Below are 11337 nucleotides of genomic sequence, written 5' to 3'. Positions count from 1 at the left end.
AAGACTTGACTCCTACTCAACTACAAGGAAAGGTTACTCAGCCAAACATCTACTCAACTTGAAGTATTTAAAAGTACATATATTTAAAAGTCTTTAAGTACTCATAAATACAAATTTGAATTTAAAATCATCAGTATATTTCTCTCTAATGTTTAAAGTAATATTAATAAAACCTTGTAACGTTCAGAAACCAACTGATGAACCAATCCGTAAAACCACATGCTACACATTCTACACATTGATCTCTGTTTATTCGCTGGATTGCTGATCGGCCGCCAAATTTGAGGTCACCTGCCGCCTTCTTGGACTCCCCACTCTCACAGAGTTGCACCATTAAAATGCCTCTAATGTCATGTAATTACCATAACACTGTGATCAATACATGTTTATTACTTGTACCTCATCAATTTAGCACCTTTGGCATAACATATATTAATATCCAAGTACCGTATTATTATTATTATGCTCCATTAACACTCTTTTGTTGTGATGGATTTGTATAATAATGTTATATTACATGATTTATAGAATTCATACTGACTGCAATGTGACGTACCTATTTATTTATCATAAATTACAGTGGTCTACAGATGCTATGAAACAGCAACTGTGTGTCAAAGTAACGACTTCATCTTTATTTAAACAGTCTGACATTCCCCCTGAAAATGAGAAATTCAACGTTGTTCGATCATTTTTTCATTTTCAGGTAGTGCACATATTGTTTACATTCCGCCCGGTCTTCTTAGGGAGTACCAACATGGCGGCTGGTGACTTCACAGCACCGTGTACTACCAACGGCCTATCAGCCATCCAGTGAATCAGTGATTCTACACCACTTCTAAAGAATTTCAGCATAAAACAGCACAATAAATAAGGACAGCTATATAGGATGATATTTCTTACGTAGTTAAAACCAAACCAAAAAAAAAAAATGGTGAGTCTTGATACTCTTTACACTTTCACTATGGAATAGAGGTTTACAGTTGAATCTATTACCACAAAGAAACGATGGCTGAATCCCAAACTGCTTCCTAACTATAAATACTTAACTATAAAGTGTTACTCGTAATAACGTCTAAATCACAGCTGTGGAATGGGCCTTGATTATATGGGGGGGTATGAATGAGAATGGGACAGCTTCTCCCCTCCAAAGGAAAAAGAAAACAGTCGTTGCTAAGGCAACACAGTGACTCCCCATGTGCGTAGCTGGATCTCTGTGGCGCAGGTTGACATAAAATATAACATTTGCCCTTTTCTTAAAACAAATTGGGCAATAAACTGGATTTTTATCGTTCCCATATTTCACTACAATAACCAGCACACATTTTCCCATGTTTATAAAATGTAAATAAGACTGTAAATAATTCTGCTTTTGCCAGTGTGCGCTGGTGGCTGGTACCTCCTTGGGTCTGTGTTGGTACCGTATATCCTCACATCCCTGATACCAAATATAGAAAAATCATACAAGTTCAGTTAAAAAAGCTTTAGGAACTTCCATCTGAGTCCATCTGAGTTTCTGTTTTTTGCAACTTAGTTTACATCCCCTAGCAATAAGAATGATGTGTTTTAATCGGATTTAAAACATTTTTTTCAGGGTCATACGGTCATTCGTTCAGCCAATACCAGCCTGCCTCCGATGCTCATGTCCCAGCGGGTCATAGCCCCCAATCCGTCCCAGTTGCAGGGCCAGAGGATCTCCTCCAAACCTGGGATGCCCCGATCCAGCTCATCCAGCATGGCCAACGCCGTAAACTATCAGCAGGTGACTACATTGATTCAAAATGGCAGCCTTTCTTTGCAGTTAACTTTACAGGTTCCTCCCAGAAATGCAGATGTCTTGGAAAAGTTCAATCATTCTGTGACTTAGAAGGTTAAACTTCTGTGAAGATTCTCAGTCATCCAGGCCATGGTCTGTGAAAGTTGACATTTCAGAGGAGGGCTAACTCCTCAGGACAGGACTCGGCTGCTCACCTACAACCGAAAGCTAAAGGACACGTCTGAGGACAACAACGTCCATATTCTGTCCAAAGAAGAAAGATGGTTTGAGCGAGGGGTTAAGAAGCCATCTTTGTTAATCTGGAAAAACCATTACTGAACACACTGCAAAAAGGATCTAGAAATTAGTTTAAAAAAAATGTCTAGTGGAGGATTTTAGTGAAATTTTGAAGAAAAAAAGACACCCTTTAACTCACTTAAAAAACAAACAAACAAAAAAACTGTACCCGCTCCCGAGAGGCAACGCCTATTAAACGCGTGTGAGAACGTGCACCAGCCCATTTCTCCTCGTGCACGCTCTGTTTGAAAAGTTTTACTTAGCATCCCTCATACAAGCTTACAAAGAAGATTTTTCCACTATGTCAGACTTTTGCCACCAGTAAGTGAAAATGGGGACGAGAACGGAGGACGGTCTGACGTCAACATATCAGCAGAATGATTGACAGTTAAGAGGACCACTTATCCACCTAGAAAAGAACATCCTCCACTATACCTTTAAGTGTATTCACCACAGACATTACATACGTAGACGCCTCATTGGACGCCATCAGCAGCAAGGCTGACATGCCTAGAGGGCGGCCATCTTGGGTCAGACCATCATTGACACAGCTGCTGGCAGAATGAATAGGAGACACCTTAGATCTCATTTTAATCATGAAAGACGAGTCTGAGATATTATTACTGTAATCTCTTACATCACACAACTACTAAAAAGACCTAAACAAATTTTAAAATGACCTTTTAGTTAGATTACACATATTTATTCAGATTAAAAACTATTTAAACTGAAATCAAACTGGATGAGATATAAGCAGTTATATATTTAGCAATTTAATATTAATATGATAAACATAAAATTATTACTTATAATATATTAATATAAAACTTTGTATTATTATTATTCAGTATTTTTTTTTATTGTGGTTTACAAAAGAGTGTAAAGTTATTTATTTATTTTTTTAATTTTGTTTTTATTTTTTGTAATTTTCATCAACCTAACCCTAATTAAAGACTTTTTGTCATAAATAAATATGACAAAAATAAATATATATATATATATATATATACACACACACACACACACACATTAACTGATTAAAGAACAAATGTTTGAAAAAGAGTTTTAGAAGAAGTTTAGACAAACTTATGACAAAAAGCCTTTAGTTGGACACAGCTTAAATTCACCAAGGTGAGAGAACATTGGTGTTTTCTCGTGTTCTCAGCTAAACATTATCATTAATAAGCCAGTCTCTTGTGAAAGAGTCTTCCTGAAATCACCATTTTTCACTAAACTTTCTGTAGATCGTCGCTCCCCCTCCTCCTCATCAGCATGTTGTCTTTTAGAAGGCCTGGTTGCTCCATCTATAAGCCGCCTGGCGGCAGATTAAATGGAGGTGGGCTCTCTGTACCCGCCTCTGTCTATTGGTGTGTGAGGAACAAAGGGAGCAGAGATATAACAGAATAAAAGAAGAAAAGGGTTGACTGAAGTGAAACTGTGGTTTAAACATTTACTCACCTTGTGGCAGATGGCCCTCCTGCATTAATCCACCAAATGAAAAATTAAGTCAGATTTGGCGAGTGGCGAATGTTAATTTTGGACACTATTAGAACCGTATTGCATATGTGATTAAATAAAGCACTTTGATCCATCCTCTCTTTGTCTCAGTAAGCTGGTGGTATTTTGCCTCTTTTATTGTAATGCGTATATATGAAGCAGTGTGGTTGAAAATAGAATAAATATCGTCTGCTAAATGTTTGGTTTTCAATGAGCCGATTTTTGTTCTCCCTTGCAGGCCAGCCAGCAGGTAGCAGCTTCCCAGCGCTCCAGCTCCAGCGCCATGTACATGAACCTGGCCCACATGCAGGCGGCAGCAGCAGTAGGGGCAAGCGCCGTGGCCGGCGGCCTCGCTGGCGCCTCGGCCGTCAGCCCGTCCACCATGTCTGGCTCCGCCAGCGGAGCAGTGAGCTCCATGGCTGACCAGGCCAGCAGCCAGGCAGCCGCCAAGCTGGCTCTACGGAAGCAGCTGGAAAAGACACTGCTGGAAATTCCTCCACCTAAACCCCCGGCGCCGCTGCTCCATTTCCTGCCCTCAGCTGCAAACAGCGAGTTCATCTACATGGTGGGTTTGGAGGAAGTGGTGCAGAGCGTCTTGGACAGTCAGGGTAAGGACTTCAAAAAAACATCTCAGGTTTATTTTTTAAGGGTGTTGACAAAAAAAAAACTTTGCTAATCAGCCTGCTTGACAAACAACCAAAGCATGAGGAGTTAAGGACAACACGTTTGTCTTGTTATAACTGTTGAAACGTAGATGTTATATCATCGTATTTACATCTCTGTGCTGCACAGTGAGTCTGAAACAAAGTGTTTTTTTCTGCAGGTAAATTCCGAGGGTCTTTGGCCCGTTTGGAGCCCTTCTTCTGTGCCCAGTGCAGAACAGACTTCACACCCCACTGGAAGCAAGAGAAGAGCGGCAGAATCCTCTGCGAGCAATGCATGACGTCCAATCAGAAGAAGGCTCTGAAGGCAGAGCATACCAACAGACTGAAGAATGCGTTCGTGAAGGCTCTCCAGCAGGAGCAGGTCAGTGGACACAGACTGGAAGCTGTAATGATTTTAATCTGCAGTCATCAAAGCTCAGGAGCCTCCTCAGTTCAACTTGTTTACTCGAAAGGAGCAACAGTAACTGTTAACACAGAAAAGCAATGTAGAAATGAACATTTTCTTACATTAAATGTATTTAGCCTTAATTTGAGCAGGAAAATAAGATGATCTGCCGATGGAATGAATCTTAAAATAAGGTCATTGACTAATCCCAGCATGAAGTGAGTTGCAACATTCAAGACGATTTGTGGCATAAACCTGGATTATCTCCAGATCATGTTTAGATAAGGCCAGTTTCAGTTTAGCAACTTGACATAACTGAAAGCATGTAGGCTTCCTCCGAGTTCCTTTCATAGTCTAAAAGGAACATCACCAAGATGCAGCTATTTTTGCAGTGTGGATCATTGTGGTTCTTGTCCATCCTTTACGGTTGTGACTTATTGCCAAACTGTCACGCCTCAATGAGAACTTTATTCTCACTTCTTAAAAAGCATATTGTGAAAATATGTTTAAATATATTGAAATATTTGAACTAAAAATTAGAAGGAAGCAAAAAAAACTGTAACTTTTTCTACAATGAAGTATGTCATTAGAAGCTGGACAGTGATTGAAATTATTGTATAGTGGTTTTTTATGTCAATTTAATATATATCAAAATTGATTTATTTCTGGTAAAATGATTTGTAATTTTTTTTTTACAAATGTATTCACGTTTAGAAGCCAACTGTCTGTCTTGTATTTTTTTTAGGCTTAGATCATACAAAAATCTCTACCAATAATTTAAATGTTTTCAGTTATTAAACACAGCTCCCATAAAAAAAAAAATAAAACAAATAAGGTCATTGGATATTATGCACTTAAAAGTAAGATAAGCTATTGGTTTTTTTTCTTATTTAAAATGTAAATTTTCTATTCCATTGGTAAAGTGTCCCACTTACCTCCTCAATTTAAGAAAAATCGCTTATTTTAAGAAAAAAAAGACTTCTTAGATGACAGGAAAGGAGTGCATGGGAGGCAGAGTGCGGATCTCATCTCTGAGAAATGTCTCCTTCTTAGCTTTAAGTTTTCTAGAAACAAGAATAAAAAAAAAACATTAAAAAAGCAAAACAAGTGATAATGGGATGAGAAAGTTCTCTGGAAGCAGACTCTAATCCGTCTGTCTTTTAGGAGATCGAACAGAGGCTGCAGCAGCAGGCCGCTCTCTCTCCCAGCTCTGCTTCTACTGGTCCCAACGTCTCCAAGACGGACACCATGATCCGACAGCACGCCCTGCGTCAGGTACGTTGCATCACAGTTACGCTGCATCCTCTCCACAGGAAGGAGGTTTTCATTTACACACATAAAAACATTTAATTGGCTGCAACACTAACCCTGAAATCCCACGTCCTCCATTCCTCTCCACTCCAGACCTCCTGCACAAAGCAAAGCCTAAATCCTTCGCTGTTCCTCCCATCTTTCTCCGCTCTGACCTCCTTGGAGCTCGAGGAGAGCATGCGTGATATTATTATTATACTCATAGGAGCAAAATATTCGTTAATGAACGCTTAATCTAATACGACATATTAGAAAAATCTCCTTTTTACGGGATTAGAAAAATCCCATCAGAATCCAGCATATGTGCAGTTTCTTCCCAAATATTTTCTTTTTGTTTTGTAACGGGGTAACTAGATGTTCTATACTTCCAAACTCAGCATCTCTTCATCCACGCATGAGATAAGACGTTTGTTTTGAAGTTTTCAGAGGCTCTCCTGGAAGTTTGGACTGGATTTGATTAAAATTTAAAGCCTCTCTGTATAAAATAAATCCAATACCGTATTTTCACGACCATAAGGCGCACCGTACTAAAAGGCGCAGTCTCAGTCATGTGTGCCATTACTGTATTTAACACACACATAAGGCGCAACGGACTATAGGGCGCGGGTTTTATATACAGGTACATGTCCTCTATGTTTAAATACCTCTACTGCGTATTTAAAAATAGAGCGGGAGCAAAACTGAGTATGATTGTGCTTTATTCATGTATTTATTACAAAGTATTAATCAAACCCATCAAAGTCATCATCCTCTGTTTCTGAATTAAACAGCTGCGCTAAATCAGACATGCCAGTTTCCCCTTCTTCGCTGTCAGAGTCACTTTCCGTGCAGCGCGGCTCCTCAGAAATAATGCCGGCTTTTGCGAAAGCTCGAACAACAGAGCCAGCAGACACGTTAGTCCAAGCATCTACAATCCATCCGCAAACGGTGGCGTAACTTGCCCAGCGCTGCCTTCCACTTTTCCTGAAACTGTTGTCTCCGTCTGTCATCCATCGCTCCCACGCCGCTCGCAGCCTTACTTTGAACGGCCGGTTCACACCGATGTCGAGCGGTGGAAGTTCCTTTGTCAGACCTCCCGGGATAACGGCGAGCACAGCGTTCATTTGTTTCACCATGTTTTTCACATCGGCTGTGAGATGGGCACGCATGGAGTCACAGATTAACAGCGATGGTGATGCGTGGAAAAAACCACCTGGTCTCCTCACATTCACCTCCCTCAGCCACTCTTTCATCATCTCCTCATCCATCCAGCCCTTTTCATTTGCCTTAATAACGACTCCAGCTGGAAAAGTCTCTTTAGGCAAAGTCTTTCTCTTAAAAATCACCACAGTTTCTGTCCATTTGCGTGGCAGCCAATCCACGCCCACACTTCCCCCTTTAACATTCTCATGGTGGTCTCAAAAGTCGCAGTTACAACACACATAGGGCGCACCGCACTATAGGGCGCGGCGCACATTTTGAGGGAAAAAAAAGACGTTTATATGCGCCTTATAATCGCGAAAATACGGTAACTTAATTAAACGGTCTTGGGTTTTGGGAATATATTAGAATTATGCTATAATCTGTAGCTACAGATCCGTCGGTACTATATTTTAATTTGATGAACCGGATCTTCTTGCCGTTCGTTTTCCTACTTGGTGCGATTACAGTTGTGGATCTTGAGCAGGCCGGACCAGAGCGGAGCAAAAATACATCGGCTCTGTATTTTGACTGTGAAGGATGGAGAAGACGTGTGTGGATGGTGAGGTGCGGCGGAGTAGCCAGTTCTCATTGATTAATATGTCAAGTACGACGTACGTAAGCGGAGCGCTGATGGAGTATGTGGAATCTCTGAGTTAGTTAGTAGGTTTGCAGCATTTTAGAAGATCCTAAACAAAATGTTCTTATAGCGGAACAATTTAGGAATTGTCTCTTTAAAGCACCTTGAGATGACGTGTTGCGAATTGGTGCGATAGAAATAAACTCAATTGAATGGAACAATTGAAGTATGATTGTCACTGCAAAAACAATCTAGAAATAAGTAAAAAATATCTTAAATTAAGTGTATTTAGACTTAATTTGAGCAGGTAAATAAGATGATCTGCCAATGGAATGAGTATTTTTATTCTTAATATAAAATAATTAGATAATATTTACTTGAAATAAGACAATGCAATTGTTTTTTCTAATTTTAACTGTAAACTCTCTTGTTCTATTGGCAAAGTTTCTCACTTACCTCCTCAATTAAATAAAAAATGCACATTTTATGAAAAACGTGTCAGAAACCATACGAGTACATCGCTGCCTAAACTGAACATAAATATATTTCACTTTATGAATAACTGAAAGTGAATGCAGCATATTTCTTATAGCTGCATCGTAACCGCATTCAGATCAAGTCTCACTGACTTTATATTTATCAAGCAGGTTCATAAAACATTTCTCGGTAAGTTCGCTTTTTTGAAAAAAAAAACAATCTGTCCAAGTTGTTACAGCTGGGAACATATTCTCATCAAATGTTAGAATACAGGAATCATTGTTTAAATCGTGGTTATTTCCTGTTTTCCTTTTTATTATTCATTGTTTGAATTGTAGAAATGTGACAGAAAGGGGAATGAATGTGAAATCAGAGGTGAGTGGAAGGATGTTCCTCCAGTAGCTGGTTTACATGCAGACGACCCCTGATTTAATCAGGCGACAGCAACTAGGAGGAACGTTGGCGCTTCGGATGTTTTACAGAGCTGACTTGCAATGTACAGAAACGGGTGGGGGAAGGGGAGCAACACGGTATACGTAGACTTTCTCTCAATGTAAGTGAAAGACTTTACAGTGAAAAGTATTTTTGGTTTTAGAACTAAATCTTTAAAGGGATGATAGAATGGTTCTATAGGGTATCTGGTCCTTCAGGTCTCTAATAGGGTGTGTAACATTGGTTGGGCTGAAAATGGCATCTTAGCTGTTCTATGAGCCCTAATGCAGCCTGGTTAAAAGCCCTAAAATGAAAGGACAGGTTTTCTTCCTTTTATGGTATGATCAGGAATATTTAGATGAGCTGTGCTCTGATTGGTTGGTTTACAACGAGCGAAGCTGCTGAGCAAAGATGTATCATAGCAACAAGCACTCACTCACTGAAACATTAGATTGTTGATATGGTAGGGTGACCAGACGTTCTGTTTATCCCGGACATTTCCTACTTTTCATAGCTAAAAAATGTCCGGGGGGAATTTCAGAATATTCTGGGATTTTGGTCGACAACATTGCAGCATGTTGTGGAAACACACCGGGCACTCGAACCCGACCTGTACGGTAAGGGGAAGCATACTGTCACCAGATCAGGTTCAGACCAGCCCCGAAACTCACAGCTTGGTTTGAATGGCCGGTCTGGTCCAGTCAGCGACCCAACAGTCCTCCTTTTCAGAAACCCAAATCTGGTCACCATAGATATATATAATTGCTATCAACAGCTTAGCGGCAGAATCACACTTCCAGCTTATGGTTGTGATGGCCTTACAGTGGGACCAGCCCCTCATTTCAGTAAAGACGTTTAGCAAATCCTGCTTTGAAGTAGGGATGGAACGGTTTATAAAAACCGTCCGAACCGTTCGGTTCGACTGTCTCGGTTCGATTCGCGTGTGTTTCGTTCGGTTCATGCGCTGCTCCTTTTTCTCATAGGCGAAGCGATTACACTCCAGAGCAGAAGGTGGCGGTACTGCGTCCAAAGCCAACCGCCAGTAGTAAACAAGAAGAAGAAGAAGAAGCGAAGCAGCGTAGCCGGGTGTAGCAGAAAAAAATCAGTTGTTGTGGAGAATTGTGTGGGTATGGCGAGTGGGAAAGAACAGGAGTTGGAAGACGCGCCAGCAGCACTTTATAGGTCTGCTGTATGGGACCACTTTGCATTTAGAGTGACCTACGATGACGGCGGGAAGAAAGCTGTGGATAAAAGTGCAACAGTGTGCAAGCATTGTGCAACACGTTTGTTTATGCTAACAGCAACATGACCAACATGTCAGGCTAACAATCAACATATACCAAACAGAAAACAGTGACCACGAACCCGTGAACCGAACCGAACTGTGGATTTTGTGAACCGTTCCACCCCTACTTTAAACTGTCCAAGATTTTGAAAGCCTTTTTCGGTAAAATGCTTCAAGCAAATGCAGAGCATCAAACTTTGCAGGGATCCTCTGATAGACAAAAATAATCCATGCCTGTCGAGATCTTTGGGAAGACTGTGAAAATGTCTTTACAGTCTGTATGTGAATGCATGTCAATTTTGGGGAGTGAAAAAAGTACAGGCCAGAACCAAATAAGGCGACATCCCAGAGTTTATGTCAACTCGGTGCTTCGTTTGGATTCTACCGTTTTAGGATGAAAGTTTAGAATTGCAGAGAAAGGAGGAGTTGATGGGGTTTGAACTTCTCTGTGCATCCATTTCACCCACTGAACTATCGTTATTCATCTATGACATTAGAAACTCTGTTTTGCATTCTATGACCCCTTTAACAAACAAACATAAGCTGTGAAATATTGAACCACGAACCAAAAGTTGTTTCTGTTCGGGATCAAATGTCCTCCTTTCTCATCACAGGAATCTGCTGGAAAATTCTAAGTTGGATTTCACTTTCCATAATCTGCAGGAATACTGTGATGTTACTGAGATGTAAAATGTTTGGGGTTAAAGGTATATTGAAATTTTTGAAAAGACCCGCCCTCTCCACTTTAAACAAAAATGCACGTGCTCTACCCTGTACCTGCTCTTAAACGTGTGCAATAGCGTGGACAATTCCATTTCTCCTCGTTTTACTTCCAGTGATGTGAAACGGATTTCTCCAAAAAGCCAAACTTTACCCGTCAAGTAAAAACTTTGCAACTGAGGTATGAGTGGCAGCCTTTGCTTTCAGTGCATGAAAGAATCTCCCAAAAACACTCTGGTCTTGTTTCTCTCTTCTGAGGCTTTTCTGTTCTTCTTATAAACTTCCTCTCTTACGACGAGAAAAGCTTCATCCTGACTAAAACGATTCAGTTTATAGAATTGAAACATGGAATAAAAATCAACATCATTGTCTTTAAATTTCTTTGGTTCTTATCATCTTTATAGAACACGTTTATTTAGAAATGAAATCATAAATACATTATTTACATGTATTTATAATTTAGTGTAGTAATGTTTGTTGCATTGTTAGTCTGGGGTCAAAGGTCAAACATTTTGGGAAGCCCTAATGCTTTATTGCGTCCGTCTCCAGGCTCAGCAGCCGCAGGCCTCTCTGCAGCGAGGTCTGTCCAACTCTGCAAGAGGCGTCCTTTCCAACTTCGCCCAGGCCTCCCAGCTGTCGGTGGCCAGCAGCCTGATGGGGATGAGCGGCGCCAAGCACTGTGGCAGCGGCGGCGGCGGCAGCAACAGACTGCAGCACGACAGCCGTCGTCAGATTTACAATATCCCAGGTAAG

The 11337-nt window shown here is 40.6% G+C and overlaps 1 protein-coding gene across 1 annotated transcript in view; it reads left to right on the top strand.

Annotated features, from left to right (window-relative positions):
• The window catches only part of gatad2b (GATA zinc finger domain containing 2B), a 50883-nt gene that overhangs the window by 33055 nt on the left and 6491 nt on the right, over positions 1-11337 (top strand). Inside the window, exons 7-11 of the mRNA XM_015379835.1 lie at positions 1595-1762; positions 3789-4158; positions 4374-4576; positions 5765-5875; positions 11134-11332. Coding sequence (XP_015235321.1) covers positions 1595-1762; positions 3789-4158; positions 4374-4576; positions 5765-5875; positions 11134-11332 — 1051 coding nt within the window. The remainder of the gene's footprint in view (positions 1-1594; positions 1763-3788; positions 4159-4373; positions 4577-5764; positions 5876-11133; positions 11333-11337) is intronic.

This window comes from Cyprinodon variegatus, unplaced genomic scaffold (assembly GCF_000732505.1).
Source record: "Cyprinodon variegatus isolate N-32 unplaced genomic scaffold, C_variegatus-1.0 Scaffold201, whole genome shotgun sequence".
Classification (NCBI taxonomy): domain Eukaryota; kingdom Metazoa; phylum Chordata; class Actinopteri; order Cyprinodontiformes; family Cyprinodontidae; genus Cyprinodon; species Cyprinodon variegatus.
This window is presented reverse-complemented; position numbering and strand designations above follow the sequence as displayed.